General features: G+C 43.6%; 1 protein-coding gene across 3 annotated transcripts in view; it reads right to left on the bottom strand.

The window, feature by feature from the left end:
• The window catches only part of MYH7B (myosin heavy chain 7B), a 52,639-nt gene that overhangs the window by 18,262 nt on the left and 12,063 nt on the right, over positions 1-22,314 (bottom strand). Inside the window, exons 6-23 of one of the 3 annotated variants that reach the window (XM_033153260.1) lie at positions 21,724-21,751; positions 18,511-18,607; positions 17,711-17,734; positions 15,355-15,447; positions 14,652-14,715; positions 14,441-14,539; positions 12,638-12,741; positions 11,680-11,818; positions 10,577-10,695; positions 9,906-10,055; positions 7,867-8,037; positions 6,664-6,843; positions 6,438-6,570; positions 6,081-6,157; positions 3,919-4,006; positions 2,058-2,175; positions 1,483-1,606; positions 210-346 (exon numbers count right to left, since the gene is read on the bottom strand). In XM_033153260.1, coding sequence (XP_033009151.1) covers positions 210-346; positions 1,483-1,606; positions 2,058-2,175; positions 3,919-4,006; positions 6,081-6,157; positions 6,438-6,570; positions 6,664-6,843; positions 7,867-8,037; positions 9,906-10,055; positions 10,577-10,695; positions 11,680-11,818; positions 12,638-12,741; positions 14,441-14,539; positions 14,652-14,715; positions 15,355-15,447; positions 17,711-17,734; positions 18,511-18,607; positions 21,724-21,751 — 1,945 coding nt within the window. Of the gene's footprint in view, positions 1-209; positions 347-1,482; positions 1,607-2,057; positions 2,176-3,918; positions 4,007-6,080; positions 6,158-6,437; positions 6,571-6,663; positions 6,844-7,866; positions 8,038-9,905; positions 10,056-10,576; positions 10,696-11,679; positions 11,819-12,637; positions 12,742-14,440; positions 14,540-14,651; positions 14,716-15,354; positions 15,448-17,710; positions 17,735-18,510; positions 18,608-19,721; positions 19,820-21,723; positions 21,752-22,314 lie in introns of those variants that run through there. The other 2 variants (XM_033153261.1, XM_033153262.1) reach the window with 2 other exon arrangements.

Below are 22,314 nucleotides of genomic sequence, written 5' to 3'. Positions count from 1 at the left end.
TGAAGGCATGGCAGCCATTTTGTGTTATGCCATACCCCCATAGCAGCCATTTAGTGGCTGCCATCCACAGTGCTTTCTCAAAATAATTCCAAACATGCCCACTGGCCCAAAGTGGTCTGCCCATCTGGTTACTGAAAGTGATAGTTTGAGAATATTCCAGAGGACAACATGCAAGGAGTTCCTGTGATCAGGCTTGCGTGTTGCTATACCTTCTGCCAATGATCCACCCGTACTCAATGCGCATCAGCCGTCCACGCATCCTGGCCTGCAGAAGGGTGATAATCTTGGCCAGACGTTGATCTCGCATCTCCTCCAGGAGACCCAGCAAGCCTGCTTTGAAAAACACCTGAAAACAAGGAAACAGGGAAAGTTGGAACAGAGGAGACACCAGGGTCACATCCTCTGAAGGACATTCTCCTTGTGCCAATTCCTTGCCCCCAAATTATAGAATACGGAAAAGGTGTCGGATATTTAATATATCAAATCACACAAGTCCGCTCACCTCTCTTGGTGTGGTGGCATTGCCCACCGGGATAATTGGCTCTTACCCGGTGGTTTTGCCTACTTCATAGCAATTTGTCACAACTGGTTGGGCATTGGGGCAATCCTTTGTTTTGGATGGAGGGGAGGTTGTAGTCTCCGCCTGCCCCTCCAAACACTGGGGTATCCCATTAAAGGGATCCGGGGGGAGTGGCCATGTCCACGTACCCATGGGGGCAAGGGTCGAAGGCACTCCCCCAGATGGCGGTCCCTGCGGGGGTCACCCTATTTGATATAGGTCTTAGGAACCCTCACCTGGATTGACCACGCTTCCCTTCCAACAGGTGGGCCAGAAGCATTTAGATTGCCCCATGCCCAAGCCAAACTTCTTTCATCTGTATTCAATAAAGTTGTGGCCTGTTTTTACCCCAAAACCCAGTCTTATCGGTCTCTTATTTATGTGGGTTGGGGTATGGGAAGTCTGATGCCTTGTTGTGCAATCCCACTTACATTCAGATCCTAAAATAATTCTATTAGGCTATCTAAGAAGGAAGTATAGCTACCACATTAACTCATAGTATACTGGAAGTTGTAAGAATATGCATTGGTACATTAACTCTTAGTTACCAGTAGTTGTAAGAATATGTGTTGCTAAATGATAGAAAACATTTACTCCACTGATTTCAGACTGGGTTCAAGAAGTATGGCTTTATTAAGTAGCTTTATTCATAAAAGTCATAAAAGCTTCCATAGGCTGATGCTACAGAAAGTAAGCACTGAACAAACAGGAAAGTATGCTAGTAAATCAGGTGTCCTTAGCAAAACAATATGGTAAACACCGAACAAGAAGTTTGAAACAGGGAGAATAAAATGTAGTGGATTTACTACCTGCAAGGGAAGTGTATACAAAATTACACATGCACATTCTGACCATTCTCAAGGCTTTAGTTTTATGGCACACCAAATCACTTAATCCGCCCATTCAATTTGCGCACCACGTACCTTTGTGTGTCCAAACTTATATTGGGAGTGGTCAAGCTCCAAGGAAAGAAGCAGCTTTTCTGTGGCCTTCCTGCTATCCACAAATTTGTCATCAGGAATGGCAGCAGGATTCAAGATACGGTAGCTGCAAAGAGACGACGCCAGCACACTCAGGAAGAGATGAGAATCAAGAACACTTCTTCAACTAAGGCCACCCACTGAGGTCATTTTGGCAGAGGAGGGTTCTCTGCACATCTTTACCAGCATGGGACAGATGCAGAGTGTGCTCCTGAAACCAAGTTTTGTATTTTATTGTTCTATTTTATTTTATTTCTCCCTCTGGAGCAGATGTGGGAAACCTTTGGCCTTCCAGATGTTACTGAACTGCAACTCCCAGCCATTGGCCATGCTTGCTGGGGTTGATGGGACTTATAGTTCAGCAACATCTAGCGGGCCAAAGGCCCCCCAGTCTTGCTCTAGAGATTAGACTGGGACATGTGTTTTTATTCCTCACTGTGTGTTCATAGCATGTTGCCCAGGTCTTGCACAGCTGATAGCATCGGTGATCAGCAAAGTTGAACAGAAAACTTAATTACCGCTGCTTAAAGTCAGCATAGAGGATTCTGTTTGGAAAGCCTTTCCGACAGATGCGGATGCCTTCTAGCACACCGTTACACCGTAGCTGATGCAGCACCATGAAGGGGTCCATGACTCCTGCATGGGGAAGAAGGGAAGGACAAATCCTAACACCACTCCTCAGCGATGAGTGCTCATACTTTGAAAATAAAATAATAATAATATTAATAATAATAATTTACACTAGTGGCCAAAATTGTGGAAAAGTGTACAGTGGTACCCTGCAAGACGAATGCCTCGCACAACAAAAAAACTCACAAAACGAAAGGGCTTTGCGAGTTTTTAGTTGACTCGCGAGACGAATTCGTCTATGGCTGTTTTTCGCAAGACGAATTCATCTGGCCAGGTACCACTGTAAGCCGGCACCGCGCCGCGTTTTAAAGCTGCAGCGAGCGAACAGCAGCGCTGCTGTTCACTCGCTGCAGCCTTAAAACGTGGCGCCGCGCGGCTCCGGTGCCGGTCAGGAGGGGCCCCCAGACTTTTTTCCCCATAGGAACGCATTAATTAAATTTTAATACATTCCTATGGGAAACGGTGCCTCGCAAGACGAAATTTCCGCAAGACGAAAAGTCTTGCGGAACGAATTAATTTCGTCTTGCGAGGCACCACTGTATTTCCAAGGTTTGATGGCTCATAACCATAGCTGTCAACTCTCCCCTTTTTTAAGGGAAATTCCCTGATTCCGAATAGGATTCCTCACAAGAAAAGGGAAAAGTTGACAGCTATGCTCATAACACCTGATTGGCTCTCTAAACACTCATGTTCATTGTCGTCATCCAAATGAAGGAAAGCTACTGTATATCCAGAAAAGGGAAGCAAGTTATGCTTCCTTCTTCTGGTTATTTGGCTATAACTTTTGTTAGAATACAGATAATTGAACAAACTTTGTTGCATTACATTCTTCATTAAATTATCTTTCCATTGGTATATAATTTTATGGTATTACTCCAAAAAAAGTGGTATCATGAGCCATCAAACATCAGAAATACACTTTTTCAAAAAGGTTTCCACAATTTTGGCCACTAGCGTAGGCGTATTTGCATCCACGCAAGGCTAGAGAAATGAGAAAAACAACAAACGCACCTGCTACAAAGCTAAACGGTAGTAGTAGCACAGGCATAGGCAAACTCAGCCCTCCAGATGTATTGGGACTACAACTCCCATCATCCCCAACCACTGATCCTGTTAGCTGGGGATGATGGGAGTTGTAGTCCCAAAGCATCTGGAGGGCTGAGTTTGCCTATGCCTGTAAGTAGTAGAATGAAAAACAAGGAACAAAGCGAAGGGAAAGGGATACCTTTACAGCCCAATTCTAAGCATATTTATTCAGAGCAAAGTCACACTGTATGTTGGATCCAGTCATGAACTTCCATGAATGGAAGGGCTCTTTCCATTGGCAGGAAGAGCTCCAATCCACTCAAGGCTCCCTGTGGAGGAAGGGAGGAGGGGAGGCTGATTCTCCCGTCCCCCAGCAGCCCCCAGCACCACCTCCCATGCTGCTTCAGAAGGTCTCCCAATCCCCCACAGCAACTCCTTCAGGCCCACAGGAGGAAGGAGGAATCAGCAAAAATAACCCTCCCCACACAACCCCATTTCCGCCAGCATGACATCACAAGAGCACAACTCTACTCTGGATCCAATCCTAGAATTCGAGCCATAGTACTAGCGTTTTTAACCTGTATGAGGCTTGCGGCATTGTTTACAGCAGATAAGCTGCAGAGAGATGCCAAACAAATAATAAGATCGTTGTCCACAGACTTCCCCCTGGTCATTCTAATCCCTCACAGACAGAGCGTAGGCCTACTCTTTGCAGTTGTGTACCTGGGGTCTTTGTTTCATTGGGGATGATGCAGCGGACAAAATGAGGCTGGGTAGCACGCAAATTGGTCATCAGTTTGTTCAGGTTTTCCTATAAGACAGACATACAGGGTTAAGTCACTGCATAGGCTCCCAAGTCCACGTCTGGGCAAAATTCAATGAGCTCGTTTTAACCTTTAAAGCCCTCTGCATCTTAGGATGCAGATATCTGAAGGGCCGCCTCCTCTCACATAAGCCTGTCCCATTATTATGATCCACATTTGAGGCCCGACTTTGGGTATCCCTGTCACCCAAAGCTGGCAGCTACTTTTAATCAGGCACAGTTTATTATTTCCTGCCCAACCCTGCTCCCTTATATCCCTTTATCTGGAGATTCTGGGAAGTGATTCTGGGACCCTGTGTGTACAAAGCATGTAGCTGCTACTGAGCAGCAATTAAAATCCATGCAAAGGTTAAGTGGTTGGCCTGGGGAAGGTCCAACCAACCTCTAAGGAGCTTTGAAAATTGGACCGCTCCCTCCCTCCTGCCCACAGTCCTCTACCCCCCCCCACCCCCACAGCACTCCCACTTTTTATGTGAATGGGGCAGGTCTGCTTTAAGCAAACAGAACTGGCACATTTACAGTAGTTTGGCCATCCAATCTATATATTAAAAAACCCTCTACTGCCCCATCAATGCTACTAAATAACATGTTGCTGCTTCTGTACTCTCCACATGCCCAGTTTACCTTGCAATCTAAAACCATTCCTAACCCTCTTTGCTTTTAACCTTGTGGTTTCTGGGTCATTCTTTCTTCACTTGCGAAGCAATGTCTCTCAGTCAGACGGATGCTGCGCTGCTAAGTGGCTCAGTGTGGGGGGTGTTATGTCCAGCTAACTCCCTCTCCCAACACGGGAAAGGCCAAAGGCCTGTTGCTCCGACCCTTGTAAGATCCACCTTTGTTTTCTTCTTCCCAAGGGTTCTCCTTCCCGCAGTCAAGAGTGAGGAGGAGAGAAGTAGCACAGACTTAAAGTGATGTTCATGTAATAAATTATCTAAACATCACTGCAAGTCTTAACTGCCTCTCCCTCAGCAACGGAGAAGCAGCCAGGAACCATGTAGCGCGGACATCAAAGGGGCGGAAATAAGCTTTACTCTACTACAAATGAAACCTGACTCCTCCCCATTCTAGCATTATTCCTGTTCAAATGCTGATATGATGGTCACCAAGAGCTGGCAATATAGGGATAGTTACAGCTGTTATTCCTGAGCAATAATATTCTCAAAAAGGGAGAGTGCTCTGGGCCAACTAAGGGAATCATAGAATCATAGAGTTGGAAGAGACCACAAGGGCCATCCAGTCCAACCCCCTGCCAAGCAGGAAACACCAACAAAGCATTCCTGACAGATGGCTGTCAAGCCTCCGCTTAAAGACCTCCAAAGAAGGAGACTCCACCACACTCCTTGGCAGCAAATTCCACTGTCAAACAGCTCTTACTGTCAGGAAGTTCTTCCTAATGTTTAGGTGGAATCTTCTTTCTTGTAGTTTGAATCCATTGCCCCGTGTCCGCTTCTCTGGAGCAGCAGAAAACAACCTTTCTCCCTCCTCTAGATGACATCCTTTTATATATTTGAACATGGCTATCATATCACCCCTTAACCTTCTCTTCTCCAGGCTAAACATACCCAGCTCCCTAAGCCGTTCCTCATAAGGCATCGTTTCCAGGCCTTTGACCATTTTGGTTGCCCTCCTCTGGACATGTTCCAGCTTGTCAGTATCCTTCTTGAACTGTGGTGCCCAGAACTGGACACAGTATTGCAGGTGAGGTCTGACCAAAGCGGAATACAGTGGTACTATTACTTCCCTTGATCTAGACGCTATACTCCTATTGATGCAGCCCAGAATTGCATTGGCTTTTTTAGCTGCTGCATCACACTGTTGACTCATGTCAAGTTTATGGTCTACCAAGACTCCTAGATCCTTTTCACATGCACTGCTCTCAAGCCAGGTGTCACCCATCCTGTATGAATAGCCAAGCCCCCAAAGTCCTTAGTGTCTGCCTGGTGTTCCAAGACCTCACGTTCAGGTTATTGCCTGGAAGAAGTGTTGTGCATATACACAGAGAGAGCCAAGTGAAATTCTAGCCAGCAGTTCTGCTTACCATGGGGAGTGGGCAAACACTTACCTTATGCAGCTGGGACACAGTTTGGAACGAAGCTGCCTTCTTCCGCTTCTCTTTGCCGCCTGTCCTGGTTGCATCATCTGCCCAACGAAATGTCAGTTTATTGCCTTAATGGCGTTCATTCGGTTCAGGACCTCGGTTGGTTCTCAAGAGCTGCGAGACCAACCCTATTGCTCAAGTTATAGGACAATTAATTCTCCAGCTCTATTGAATACCCAGGCCCAGAGAATGGTCTGAACTCTACACGTCTCTGAAGCTAAGCAGGGGTCAGCCTGGCCACTTTCTGGCTTTTCAGATATTCTTACATATTCTGTATTTTGTGCTTATATAAAATTTGGCACAGATTGGAATGTCGCTCACCTGAAGAAGAGGACACATAGTTCTCATATAAAATAGCCATCAGCTTATTTTGTGATTTTTGGAAGACGGTTACCACTGTCTCATTCAATGGGTCTTTGTTCTTGTCTAGCCAGCCAACAATGTTATAGGGCACCTGCCAAAGAGCAAAGCCAGCTGTAACAGAGGCAGAAAACAGAAAAGCACCACTAAAAACCCAGAATATGGGAGACGGGAAACGAAGACATACCACTCCAGCATAGTGCACCAGCTCAAAGTGGGCTTCATATTTGCGCTTCTTATCCGGCCGCGGCTTTTGGAAGTTGGGTGATTTCCCAATGTGGTTGTCATACAGTTTGGCCTTGAATGACATATCAGAGGCTTTGGGGAACATGCATTCTTCCTCCAAAATGGAGAGGATTCCCATTGGCTGCAAGGAAAGGATACTGATCAACAAACTGGAGGCAAGTTCACTTGGTGTTAATATTAGTCCTATGTGAAAGGAGGACAGCCTATGCAATAACCACTTCCATGTGATGAATGTTATAAAAAGGCTTCTAAAGTTAGCATGCAAAGTATAAGAAAAAACATATTCAATCCATTCGTAGAGGGGGTGGGGAAAAGTGCTTCCAGGAAGTGGAAAAGTCACCACAAAAGAATGCTTCCCCTCAAAATTGATATACTGTTCGTGTGAAAGCAAGCTTGTGCAGTAGGATGACAAACAACTATGCCATGAGGGAAATGCTTTTGTTCTACCATGTTGGTAAAGTGATTTTAATTTTTCAGGCCACTGTATTATGTGCATATTGAATGGTGATTTGATCACGCTTTCTTTCAGCTCAAAATGGTTGCTTGCCTCTGTCCTAGTTCTAAAGGTGTTCTATTTACCATGTTTTCAGTAGAAGAATGCAGCACCCTGGAGCTGTAGAACATAATTTTATGAGGATGGTTCATTTTTGTCTCATGAAAAAAGCAGTATAAACATTATTTCCAACCTAATTTTACTTCATGTTGTTCTTCCCAAAGAGAACTGGGGAACAAGGAGCCATGAGAAGTTTTCAGAAGCTGAAATGAGTCAGTTGCCAGTGGGAGTTAAATGTTTAAATTGCTCCTTTGCTACTGGAAATCACTTTTTAAATTCACATTGTAGCTTGCAAGTAAGTGTCTCTTGCAGTGAGGCCATTTTCAGCAAGCAGGAACCGTTAGCCAGAATGAATGGAATCAGGTTTCAGTCAAAAATATGTAAAAACCTCGTTACAACAGAAAGGAAGTTAATTTTTACTTTGCTCTGTTGTGAAAGTATTGACCTGCCAGACTCCTCTTCCAAATTGGCTAAAAACAAGAGGACGTTAGAACCGATGTAGCCACATTTCCATTATCATTCAACCTTTTCATTGACATATATGTACATAAAGCCAGCCATATTTGTTGTACAATCATGCCTCAATCTTACCTTTTCAATCAGGTCAATACAGGCCTGCAGGTCCAGGCCAAAGTCAATGAAGACCCACTCAATTCCTTCTTTCTTGTATTCTTCTTGTTCCAGGACAAACATGTGATGGTTGAAAAACTGTTGCAGCTTCTCATTGGTGAAGTTGATGCATAGCTGTTCAAAGCTGTTATACTGCAGGCAGAAAGTGAACGTCTAAGAGCCCGGAGACTTCACTGCTCAAGATACGACACTACCAGTAGCCTCGGAAGAGTAAAAACCACCCATCACTTCCCAGCTGTTGATCAGATCTGGTGACAATTGACCAGCATGTTTGTACCCCACACATAAATTCCTGGTTGATAAAACAGACTGCATTGAATAGGAATGCCATAGTTAACTGAATGAAAATGGCTACGCACCACAACCAGGTTACCTGGAGCTCCAAGCATGCCAAGTGTATTGAAACATACAAACAAACGGCAGTGTTCAACTAAATAGCTGTGCTAGAACAAGGGATTAGTGCTAGCACAACAGGATTTGCCCCTCCTCTCCTCTTCCCAGTGGTGAAGCTTCATGCTCCGGGACCGGGGGGCAGACAGCAGGTGGGGGCGTGGCTGGCACATGTCATGGGGGCGTGGCACGCCGCCCGCAGGGGCACGGTGCCCAGCACGGGGGGGGGACAGTCACGATGGCACCCCACTGGGATCATGCTGCCAGGGGTGGTGCACTTCCCCCTTCCTCCGCCAGTGCCTCTTCCCCCACATGCCTTATGCCATCACCCAGAACAGACTTGAGTGGGTGGCGCAGGAGGAGGAGAAGGGAAGAACATTCAGCTGAGCAAGGAGAAAATAGTGTACTGATGGAATATTTTGCTTAGTGCTATGTTGAGTAAAACCCAAAGCCTTAATGCAGCTTCTCTTATGCACCATATGCTATGATTCTGCCTGTCTAGGTTAAATACTTCCGCTTGTCGCATGCCTAGAAAGCAATGGTCTGAGTGGTTTTCTGCATCTCCTGTGCTTTCTAGGCATGGGTCTTGCCTTTGCCCTGTTGCTTTCCCCCAGAAAACCCCCTCTTCATTGCTAAATTGGAACAAACAACAATCCACAGAAAACCCAGCTGCCTTTTGTTCCAATTCAGAGCTAAACTACAGGTTTCCCGGGGGGGGGAGTGCGGGGAGGGAAGTGGCAGACCAACTAGAAGTGTGGATGAGACCATAGTTATTGAGATATTAAACCTCAGCAAAAAGCAGTCCACAGTTGTTGTTTTTAGTAATGCAGTACTATTAAGGCCCGACTGCCTGCATGATCATTAATCAGCACTCAACACTGCGCAAATGAAAACTGCATACGTGAAGCCACCCATAGATAGCATAGCATAGCATAGCATAGCATAGCATAGCATAGCATAGCATAGCATAGCATGAAACCAGAAAGTCGGCAGAATGTTGTTGTTTGTTATGCACAGACATCAGCCTTTCACAGAGTGGCCACTGGAATGTTTAATAATTCTGTAAGTTGCCTCAGGAGGATGGAAAACCACAAGGGAATTTGAGAAAGGGAATGTCCATTGGTCACTCAGGACATAACTACAGACATGAAAGTTTCGGGTAGGTAGCCGTGTTGGTCTGACACAGTCGAAATAAATAAAATAAATAAAAAATTGTCCAGTAGCACCTTAGAAACCAACTAAGTTTCTTCTGGGTATAAGCTTTTGTGTGCATGCACACTTCTTCAGATACACTCTAAGGTCTCTAAGGTGCTACTGGACATTTTTAAAATTCTTTTATTTATTTCGACTGGGTTTAAAGTTGTTCTTTATCCCAGAGGAACTGGTTCTCTAAGGAGATCTATTGATCTCTTAACGCAGAATTCTCAACAACCTCACCAAACTGGATCCAATTCTATAGCTCGGTTGAGTTCTGAATTTTCATGATGTCAACATGCCAGCAACTTTCTTTGGGCAAGGAAGTCAGCAGCAGTTTGGCATGTGTATTTCATTCTTAGCAACACTTCCCCTCCATTACACAGTGCAAAATGTGGGCTAGCTTTGAAACCCACCTCAAAGATCTCAAATCCAGCAATGTCCAGAACTCCGATGAAGAACTGCCTGGCTAGCTTAGTGTCCAAAGTTTTGTTGATACGAAAAACCAGCCACTTGAACATGCGATCATAGGTAGCTTTGGCCAAGGCTCCCACCGCATACACAACCTGCAAATAATTATGTAATGATAATTGGTCAGAATTTGTATTTGTTCATTTCTGATGGTGTTACATAGCAATAACGATGATAGTGGTGGTAGTAATAATAATTTTATTGTTTATACGCCACCCAGCTGACTATGCTTGGCGACATGGTCAAGCACAGAAAAGGGAGGGAGGCTATTTATAAAATAGAATCAGTATGTTTCCGCTGACACTGATGAAATAGTTTCTGGATAACTAAAGACACAATCCTGTGCATACGCGCACTGAACTCAGTTGGGCTTTATTCTGAGGAAACATGCCAAGAATCAGGCTGCATGTGTCACTGCTGCTATTTGATAATTTAAGCACAGGCAGTTTAAGTGACTACCACTCTTTTGCTTGAAATATATATTTTCCACAAGTGGCACATCTTAACACAGAGATTAAGATGCACAATCATTCTCCCAGGTGCATTGCTAAGAGGTCCTATGGGAAACTGGAGGCAGGGAGGCATAAGGCCAAGCTGTACAGTCCAAGAAGTTTACCTGCTCCACATTCTGGCCTTTGGTCACATACTCATTTCCAACTTTCACCCTAGGATGGAGCAGCCCCTTGATCAGGTCACCTGAGCTGATTCCCATGAGGTAAGATGCTTTATCGGCACCTGCAGTGCAATAAAAAAAATCACAAATAAGAAAGTGGTCTTGATAAGAAATCAATGTGGGTTCCTGTAATTTACTGGTAGAACCCCTTGACTAAGAGCCAACACCCAGCAGGAACTGCTTATAGTTCAAGCCATTTAAAAGCAGACCAATATGGGCTCCAGCAGGTAGTAATAATAAGGTCAGAGATTTATAAATCCTAATACATGTGCATTCTGGTCCATAAAAGCTGATGGTGCCACAATAAATTTGTATGACTGCTTCCACACTGGCATTATACTGGTGGGGTTCAAATGCCTACTGGCAGGTTCAGGTTGTGCCACTGAAGTGGATTATACCACTCTTGTACAACCGCCCCCTCCCCCCCAAAATGGACTGTTTGCTGTAAGGAAAGGGACAGGAAAATGCACTGGAAAGTGTGGGATAACAATTACTTGCCCATGACATAGTTTAAGCTTCCCACAAGCAAGTAAGAAAGATTGCTCATAAACAGTGGATTTTGTAGAACTCCCCAGAAACTTTGTACAGACAAATAAGGATGAATTCTCAAAAAAACTGGTTGTCTGGAAGCGACCTTAGTCCTTTCAGCAGGGCTGAGGGAGCTAACAGCAAGGTGTCGTCCAGTGAGCACCCATGCGATTGTGTCCTCCCCACACCCGGTTCATGAGGATCCTGGGGAAGTTGATCTTGGTAGCTCCAGAGAACAGCCACTCCCTCATTCACAAATGCTCCCAAAGCTGAGTTGACAAAAAGCGAAATAATGGCTGTTGGAAGAAAGTAAGAAGATTTAAAAGGTGGGGCAGGGTAGACATCAGCAGTGGGTCCCGCATGCCACTAGGCTTGGCAGCTGCTTGAGCTTGTCAGGTGCTTTCGCTGGCTCTGCTTCCAAGTACCACCAGACTATTGGTTTTGCTGCAACAGACTGATCTGGCGGCCAGTCGGCCACAATGGGATTTGCAGGCAGCAGTGTAGGCAAACTCCCTTACTTTCAGTGCCTTCAGCCTCTGCCTGTTCCTCGCGTTGTTTCTGCTTGAATTTCATGTTGCCAAAGTGCATGATGGCTCCTACTATCTTATAGCAACCATATTTCTCCTCGTTGCTGAAGCCCAGGATGTCCATCGCATGCTGCGGAAGGAATCAGACAAGGTGTGGTCACGACGACACCATCATTCCATTAACAAACAGAAAAGGACGAACTCAGGATGTACTGGCCTCAGTCCAGAAGGACTGCTGCACCCGTCTGGTGGTGCAAATGCTAAGCAAATGCACTATACTGGCTTGTCTAGCTGACATTTCTTTCATGCTGCTAAAATATACCTCATAAAATTAACTCTCAACTGCCTATATATGCAGGTTTTTGCTATTTTTCATTTACTGTGCATCAGAGTTGAGTTCATAGTGTTTTCCATGGTGCCCATGGTGCACCCTTCAAACGCCTGCCATAACATTTTCTAGCATGCAGATAATCCAAAACAGACAAATCCGGAAGCCCATGAACTTTTTGTTAGGAGGCTGGTTGGCAGAACCATTGTGGAGAGAGTAGAAGAGGGTGAGGAGAGAAGGGTGTGGCCTAGGAAAAGAGGCATGTCCCACAGAGAATGCTGGGAGCCGGACTGAGAATCTTGGGAAGACACAGGCTCCCTACCCCTTAAATAAGGATGCATGATTCACATCAAAACAAGTGCCATTTGAAATGGCTAGCTATGTAGCAACAAATGGGAACAGTAGTTTGTTAAGGGTGCTGGGAATTCTAGTTCAGTTGGGGGGGGTAAAGTACAGTTTCCAGGATTCTTTGTGGAAAACAAATGTGCTTATTATATTTATTTTCTCCCCACCCTTTAAAAATAATGGGTCTCAGAAGCAGTTCATAAGGCGAGACTGTGCCCATGCGTTACAAAGAGACTTTGACACCCCCAGTTGATTTCACAGTGGATTAACACATACATCTGTAGCCAAGAGTTCCTCTCCATCATCCAGGTTGTCTACAGTTGTTACACCTTGTGAGCAGAAATGGTAGTCATAGGGGTTGGAAGACAGCAGCAGCATATCTGGGGGGGAAACAGACAGAAGATGCATGCTTTGTTTCATAGCATATTGTAGGTACATGCCCAATTCGAACTATGAATCAAGTGGCTATGAATCAAGGATCAGCTTGGAAGTTTCAGCCTCAGAGGTGAGAGGCCACATAGTCTCCATTACGCGGCTACCAGAAAGGCATGTGCATTGTATAGTTGCATCTCCCGCCAGCTATCTTAGGAACACCCTTGGGCCGCTGACTGATTTAGAAGTGGTCAGCCTTGGCCTTGTGAGCACCAGATAAGATTACTGCTCAGTAGAGCTCTCCAGACCTGCCTAATAAGGTATTGTTTGTCACCGAGCAGCAAGAGCAGCAGGCAGTAGCCCAGATTCCTTACTGCCATGACAGGACACTATGCTAAAAATCCCTGTCCGGTCGGAAAAGGGTTTCGCCTACATTTCCTATTTCACAGCATCGGGTTCCATACTAGAAAGATGCCTTGAGTGCAGATCATAGCATGACTGGGAGGGATCATTGTTGGACAAGCTTGCCATCCTCTCAGAGAGAGGTCCTACATGAATATGTTTGAAGGACCTCTCTGCTCGCAGTGCTCTTATTTGTGTGAGGTTTGTAGAAACAAACAGGGAGAGAAAGATTGAAAGGGAGCAAGTGCAAAGATTCACCGTGATCCCATTCTGGTCAAGCACAGTTATCTGGGTGTTCCATCAATCTGTGGATAGTGATGCCCATCAAAATGGGCATCCTGTTGACAGTAATGACATGCAGATGAATGGCATTTGCATAAATGACAACTGTATTCAAATACGCATCTGCATAATTCCCTGTAGGTTCTGATCCAGAGGGTGATGCATGTGTGTGAATCTGCTCACACACATATCTGTATCTATGATCTATCTCTTGATCTGGCTCAGAGGTACAGCTTCTGAATCAATTGCGTTAAACATCCGACTGATATGCAATGAAACTAACTTCCGGTGTGCTCAGAATTATGGACCCAAGAACAAAAGGTGCTTAGTACTAAACAGAATTTTGAGCAAGTTCCAAAAACTGATAAAATGTTCAAAATTTGAATTGTACTTTCAAATATGCTCAATTTTCACTTTTGAAATTGAAATTTGAGGACAACTTAAAACATTCTTAAAACTGAATTCCTATTTGTAACTTGCCAAATTCAATATTCTACATCCAACCGTGATAGTCATTGGGCAGGGTCAGGTTCTTATGTTTCCAATTTTAATTGAGTTATCCAGTCTGAGGTTTTTTTTAAAAGAAGATCCTCATGAAAATTCATCAGCATTTTCCTGCAAATTTCTCCTAATATTCACATTTTTGTATGATTTTTGCATAACATACACATTTTCGCAAAGCAGTTTCTCCTAATATAATGCACTTTTGTATGTTATTTTTCACTAATACAGGTATTTGCATTTTTATGCATACTTGGCCCTACTATATGCATTTTGTGACACATTTCTTGGCTTGCAAAATTCAGAGAAGTGTGACTTTCAAAGGATAGCCGTGTTTTGGGCCACACATTGTTTTGAAAAGTGCACATTTGTTTTTAAAAGTGAATGGAATTGAATTTATTCCCCATCCCTACTCAGTAGCCCATAATATCATACCGAGCACAGCTCTTTTGTGATCATCTGCATTGTGCTTTCCAAACTTGATTGTCAAATTTCTTTGTATATTATTTTAGTGCCCCTCACCTTGGAGTTCTGGCTTCTTTCCAGAAAGGATTTGATAGTAGATGTGGTAGCTCCTCTCTCCTGGCTGCTGGAAAATCACTCTCGATTTTTCCAACAAATCTAGAAACAACAGGTAAGAAATCAGATTGCAGGGCTACTACTTCAAGGGTTTATCAAACTGCTCAAATTAAAAACAAAATGGGATGTCATGTGACATCAGCTATTTACTCACAGATGTCAATGTCAGCAGAAGCCAGCTTCCCTGAAGGACCAAAATGGATGCGAATGAACTTGCCCTGTTTTGATATGAAGGAAAGTGGCACATGAATAGAAGTACTCACTATGACCTGCTGGTTCTTAAAGAGGAAACCTGCTGTATTCAAGGTAAGATTATTTGTGCATCTAGGCCAGTATTGTCTACTCTGACAGACAACAGCCAGATAGAGGAATAAATTGCCATCTGATTATAGCCTCTGAAGTTACTATTCAAGGGGAACTCCTATTGGCACCAATGGAGTTGCCCCTTGGCATGCAAATAGCATCTTCAGATTTTTGTTGGGATTGTGGCAGGTAAGGAAGAAGTTAAACTTCCTGTCCCCACCTGTCTTCACACAGCCCCAAGCCTCCTCATGCTTTCCCATACTTGCTATTTCCATAACATAAATGTGCAGCTTTAATTGCATTCACAATAAAATCATATTGTGTTTGGTCATAACCCCCCTTCCTCAGAGGCTGATTTCTCTGTTCCAAATATCAAAACGTCACTATAATCTGCTAAGCTAATTATTAAGAGAATTTATAGATATGGAAATAGTTTGTTTCATACGCTTCACTATGTCATAAACACTTCTATAGGCTTACCAAAGGAAAAACCACATATGCATACTGCCTGTATAAATGCTCTATACTGTACTTTTGTTTTTAAAAATACTTACAAATCGTGAGGAATTGTCATTTCTCAGGGTTTTGGCGTTGCCAAAGGATTCCATAGCAGGGTTAGCCTCAATGATTTGATCTTCAAGGGTACCCTAGGTCACATAAACATAGAATAGTTCAAAAACCCAGTGTTGCAAGCCAGATTTATCTGAATACTGCTGAGAACAAGATGAGGAACACAGGGTAGAGGATGCCATTACTTTCTTAAACCTTGACCAATATCAGCAGTTGCCTCCTGAATCACTGGCATGTGGCCCTTGGAAGGCTTCCCAGAAGAGAAAGCAGCCCTCAGGCTGAAAAAGGGTTCTCTAACCCTCAATCAAGGGTAGCCTCCAAATGTTGTCAAAGTACAAACCCCATCATCCTTGACCACTGGCCATAATGGCTGGAGCTCAGGGGAGCTGCACTCCAAAAACATCTCTAGGGCTGCCTATATCTAGAAGAGTCCACTGATATTTTGGATGCAGCTTGAGCCACATACATTCTGGAATCTGGAACACTGTGTTTGAGAGATGTTCAAAGACTACATATAAGCAATTCAATGAGAGGGAACAATGCTTCTTACTGGAGAATGGAGAGAGAACATACAAAGGAAGCATCAGGGTTCTTCCAGATGGGTGTTTATTGTGGGATCAGCACTCGTCAGGTTTGGAAGTTGTTTTTATTTGTTTTACAGTGTCCACATGACATCATTGTCATCAAAATACCAGCTCATATCTCCCTGCCCTCCCTTTAATCTGGATTTGCCCTTTCCAGAGAAAATCCAATATTATTTTTTTAAAAAAACAAAAAACAGCAACAACTGATGCCAAAGACCCATGTGCAACATCCCAGTTTATAGTATTATGCCTCCATCTGGAAGCACCCTCAGGCTACTTATGAAGGTGTCAGTATGTCAGAAATGAACAGATGGACATAGGAACCTGAACCACAAACATGGGGTGTAAATTCAGTTTTGGATAGTTAATCCGGGCCATTAATACAACAGTGACAGAGGATTTGTTTGCTTCTAATTATGCTTCTTGTGTTGGCTTGGAATGCAACACCACTGAAATAATGTGTTCTGAAAAATGGAGATTTACATCTTATATTACCACCACTCATTCGAAAGGAAAGACGCCTCTTCTTTTTCATGTCTTTAAATCTTAAAAGATGAAGGGAAACTTATAAAGCACTAAGTATGCAATCCTATACCCATTTTCCTGGGAGTAAGATACACTACTCACTGTTAAGTAGGGTTGCCATACATCCAGAAGTTCCCAGATATATCCAGAATACTACAGCCACAAGCAGTGTTTGGGTGGAAATTGGAGAAAGGTCCGCAATAAACCAGACGTATGGCTGCCCATGTTGGCAGTGCCATTTCCCCTCAAAAATAACTCAAAAACGTCCAGGTTTTCACTTTTTGAAATATGGCAACCCTACTGTTAAGACCATGTTCATGGAAGACAATCTAACTTGGCTACGAGCAATCGCCAAAGAAGAAAGAAGTTGGTTAAACTTAGACACATTGAAACAATCAGGTCTCTGTTAGGTCCATTAATTTCAGTGGGTCTACTCTTAGTAAAACTTAGTTGACTACCACCCCAAAGTACTGCACTATCAGAGAAGAGCAAAGGAACTAGAGTAAAATGAACAACTTCTAAATATCTAAACAACCACTGAAATACACACACATTATAATGTTTAGCAGTTTAAAGGCAAAGAATGAAGTGTTGTTGCTTTTCTACAGATTTTTGGAAACACCCTATAATATTCCTTTGTTGAGATACTTTGTATGCTAACAAAGTCTTATATTATATAGGATAGATTTCTGGGCACTAGAATGAAGCCAGAAATGCTGATTCATGCAATCATTCTGCTTGTAGTGGTCAGCTAAAATTGCCACATGTATCAGCTATGCATCTGGTGCCAAGTGGTCACATGGAGCCACTGTAGGCACTTTTGGATGATCTGCTTATTGAATATGCATCCTGATTTGTTTGCAGGGAGGTTAGATGATGTTGAGTCAAGGCAAATGTTACACAAAACTGATCTTTTGGAGAAGCTGGTTTGTTGCACGAGACCTCCCAATCAACTATAATAAAAGTCTATAAATACTGTGCCATGCACAGGTCCAAACCTTTTGCATGCTCAAATGGTCCAAAATGGAAGTCTGTGCACAAAAAGTTTAATCATATGCACAGCTGCTTCTTCATATGGCCAACTAGCCACTGGCAAGGACTGGAAAGAGCTGCCATGAATCTGATGATCATGTTTCCTGCTCCTCAGGTACCATTTTATTGGAACTAATAAGGTATTATTTTATCTCTCTGCCTTTGAACATGTAATCAGTTACTTCTTTTAAATACTTACCCCAGTTTTAGTGGCAGGAGCTTGCTATAACAAAAGGTAAGAAAATAGCATTACAATTCCAGAAATATAAAACCAGTTTCACAGAAAGTTCCATCCAAAGAGGAGGACATTTCAGATTTGTCCAGAAGAATGTTAAAAAAGCTTAACTAAATTTTTTAAAAAACCCAACTTTTTTTTATTCAAAAAACCCACTAAAATATGTTAAATAGATTAGATCAATATCAAGAACAGCATCAAGAAGCAAGAGGGTTAAAATCAAAATCCAGGGAAGGAAAACAATGCTGGTGAATTTCTTTTGGCGTAACCCAAGTCCAAAAATAATCAAGAAGCAAGAAGGGTATTTTTAAAAAGAAAAGGAAAAGGAAAAAAGGAGTGTGAGAAGAAGAAGAAAAGAGTCAGAAAACATACAAGATGAAAAAGAATCAAAGGGAACAGTATAGATAACGGAGGGAGGGGATCACAAAAAGCAAGGCTTAAAAGAAAAGAGGTACAAGACTGCATTGGGGAATTTCCCCCATTTTCAGAAAAGAAAAATTGTGGAGTGGAGGAAAAAGCCAGTGGTTTAAAAATTCCGTAAAGCAGCAACTGCTTGGGGTTTTTAGCAGCGCCCACTTTATGAAACCTTTTCCCTCAAAGCAATTTTTTCAAGCCTTGCTTGTTTCAAAGTAAAAGAAAAAGTCACGTCCACCACGCACGCTGCCAAACACAAAAGAAGACGAAAACAAAACAAAAGAAAAATGAACAAAAGAAAACAGCCAAAAAGAAAAAGGGGGGGAAAGGTTTTCAAATGAGGGCCTTACTCCTTTCTTGCCCGGAGAGTCACCCAGGGCTGCGACAATGGCAAAGTACTGAATAACCCGCTTGGTGTTTACAGTCTTACCAGCACCAGATTCTCCGCTTAGAGTAATAGAAATACACAGATCAAGAACACGAAGCAGCTACTGTCAAAGGTTATTTCACAGGCACACAGAAGAAACTAGCCAAAATCCCACCCACCCAGAAATATACAGCAGAGTTGGGGGGCATGTGGGGAGGGTACTGGAGCACTGGTTGTTTATTTGGGTATGGTGGCATCTAGCGTGCAGGGGGCATTTGTATGAGAGTTGTCCAGAGTAGAAGAAGTCCCCCCCCCCAAAAGCAAAGGTGATGTGACATGGGGGAAGGCTGTCCTGACATTGCTTCTGAAATGGTGTGGGGAAACTGATGTCCCTGCTGGATTGAAAATGTGTCCCCCATCTGCAGGCTGAAAGACCTATATCAGATTTGGCACACATGGGTTCCTTGTGCAGCAAGGGCTGCCTTCGAGGGGGCAGCAAACATGTAGTTCCAGCATAAGGAAACCTGTGGCCTCATTGGACTACAACTCCCTTCATTCCTGACCATCGGTAATGCTGGTCGATGATGATGCCAGTGGGAGAATCACAGGTTCAACCCCTTGCCCTGATGTAAATGCACCTACATTTTGCACCTAGAGTAACGGCAAAGAGTGCAGATTCTTAGTGTACTGTATATCTTGTAAGAGCTTTTACAAGGCGTGTACTTTAAATAGCTGAACTTCTATTTCCAATGCACCATTTTACTATAGGCAAAAATGAATTGGCTACAGGTGGTTAATAATCTTCCACTTTTATCTCAAGCAGAAAATGCATTTCTCACGAAGTTACTGAAAAGGAGGAGGAGATAGATTTTCCTTTCTTTTCGATACAAACCCAGAGGAAATTTAGTTCATCCGTGGAATAGAAGCAGGGCCTCCAAGTATTCCTGGCCCAAGTCCAGCAGGCTGGCTCCAGGGTCCAAGCTTCTTTATCACATCAGCAGGCTAGTATCACCCTCCCTCCTGTCCCTTTCTCTGCAAAGCCCTCTGGCACTGGCCTGGCATTGATTTCATGCCTATAGTTAGCTGTTCTTCCATTGTAATCCCAGCACACAAAGAGACATGCTCGGCAGTGGGGGGAGCGAGGCCTCTGTAGGACAAAAGCCAAACATTGCACGCTATCAACCCCTGCTTTACCTAATTAGGCCATGGCCAAAGCTTCAAGCGTCAGGGGCTTCTGGCAGTAGACTAGGCTTTATATAGCCTCCTCAACATGGTTGTTTCGGTTATCATGTCTTCCTCCTTCTCGCTCTACAATTGGGCCTCAGCAACCCCGACATTCCTCCGCAGCTGTGAGGTAGCCATTTCCTATCCACCCTTTATCCTATCTGCAGCCCCTTTCTCTACCCCTACTTAGCTAAACCTTGTCTCCTTCCCTCAAGTAATTATCTTTCATAGGGCAACCACACCGTGTCTCTATTCTCTCTATTAATCCCACCACCCCACTAGGGACGGAAGGAACTATCAATTTTTGTTGTCCTAGTTTCTCATTTTTTCCAATCTTAAAATCAGTTCTCCACATTTTGCAGCAATTTGTGATATATATAATCCTCATGAATATCCACCAGCATTTTAGTGCAAACGTTCCCCGATAAACATTTCTGGATGCAGATTTGACTAATGTGCACCTAGTAAAATGAGTTTTTTGTTCTTTTTCACATCCATTTTTGCACACTTTGCACATGTATGTATGCATGTGAGAGAGAATTTCAAAGCATAGCCATGTTTCAGTGGAAAGTGTGGATTTGAGAGATTCAGCTTCAAATGAGAACCTGATTACTTCCCGCCCCCATCCTTACTCACACATATGCATTGCTCCCCAATTTCTTTGGATGTTGACTCCATGAGTTCTATGTGTTAAAAGTGAAATGGTGAAAATGATATGTCACTCTAACAGAGCAATATTTTGCTTGTGATCAGGTGGCCTGCACACCTTGTGACCATCCAAGCTGAATACAGCCCACCAGCCACATCTGGGGGCCTATCAGGCAATGGAAGAAACCCATGTTTTCTTACTGTCTGATAGCAGCCACAATATCAGGTTATAGCAATGAATACTAGGCAGGGTGACTATACATTATCTGAACACCCATTGCTGGGGAACATGAGCAGGAGAATACTATTGCACCAATGTCATGCTTGTGAGATTCCCAGAGGCATCAGAATGACCACATGGGGAAACATGATGGCTGGCTTTTGGTCTGCTCCAGAAGGGCTCATCTCATGTTCCAATATGATGTTCTTAGGGGAGCTGTTATGGAACACCTGGCAAGATGCAACACGCAATTGCTGAACAGTGTCATGTTCATGGGTTATGAGTTGTGCAGGCTTGCTTTAGTTTCACTCTGCCATCTTCGGATATTTGCTATGGAAATGGATTGGTTGAACAGGACCTCCCCCACCCACCCCAGTTTTGTGTTTTGTGCCCTAGTAATAACTAGTCACATTCAAAGAAGCAGACAGGAAATACAAATAGACAACATATGAGCAGCCACACAATGAGAGGAATTTTCTGCCCTACTTTTTGTTGGCAGTATACTCCTGGAAGGGCTATAGCAGCTGTTAGCTAACATGTAAGAGCCAGAAATTCTGCTGTGTGTGTGTGTGTGTGTGTGTGTGTGTGTGCACTTAGGCAACAAACTGAAGGGAGTGTAAAGATTCTACAGCGCAGCCAAACCATTTGGCTTTCTCAAACAGGGAGACAGGGGTGTTTCCTCTGCCTACAGTTTCTTTTCATGCATAACCAATATTGCGAGACCAGGAAAGAATATCAGACCTTGCATCTTAAGGGCACTCCCAGATGACCTGTTTATTTACATTCATCGTGATTTCTTTGCAGGGCGATTAAACGGTGCTGGCTACTTAATTCACTCTGAATTGTTTGCAGGGAGAATAGACGATGTTGCCTCAAAGGAAGGGTTATCCTACCCTTTCCACTGCATCCTGTCACTTTCTTTATAGCAAAAGGCCACAGCCTTTGTGGGGAAGGGGGCTTGTTGCACAAGAGATCCCAGTCAACTATAATTGCACAACTTGGATTTGCCAGTATATGACTGAATCCCACCGCAAAATAGTTTGGAAGTGCCCTAGCTCGCAGGCAATACAAAACAGAAAACGGACTTATAAAGACAGAACTTACGTGATGAGCATAGACTGGTTCTCACGATCTGGAAGACAAGAAATAGGACTGTTAGACTCAAACAGTTACTTTCAGGCTCTGCCACTGGTTCTTCATATTATGCTTCCAGGCAGACAGCTCCTAGCACAATCTGATCAATGCTTTGCTTTTTCAATGTTAAGCTATATGAAAAATTGCTGTTGACTGTCAACACTGTCCATGGCATCATAGTTTTTGTGTGTGCACATTCCACTAAGGCCACATGCATACCATACATTTAAAGCACTATGGTACCACATTTAAACAGTCATGGATTCCCTCCAAAGAATTCTGGGAGCTGTAGTTTGTTAAGTCGTTAGAAGAGCCCTATCCCCTACTACAGAGCTACAATTCCTAGTTACCTGGGAAGAGAAATTGATGGTTAAACCACTCTTGAGGATTATATCTCTGTGAGGGGAACAGGGGGTCTCCCAACACTTCTTAGCACCCATAACAAACTACAGCTCCCATAATTCTTTGGAGGAAGCCAATACTGTTTTAAAGTGGTATCATCGTGCTTTAAATGTATGGTGTGAATCTGAACACTTCCATCGTCCACCGTAATAAATCTGG

Source organism: Lacerta agilis, chromosome 6 (assembly GCF_009819535.1).
Source record: "Lacerta agilis isolate rLacAgi1 chromosome 6, rLacAgi1.pri, whole genome shotgun sequence".
Classification (NCBI taxonomy): Eukaryota; Metazoa; Chordata; class Lepidosauria; order Squamata; family Lacertidae; genus Lacerta; species Lacerta agilis.
The sequence above is the reverse complement of the archived record's forward strand: the minus strand, read 5'-3'. Positions and strand labels throughout refer to the sequence as shown.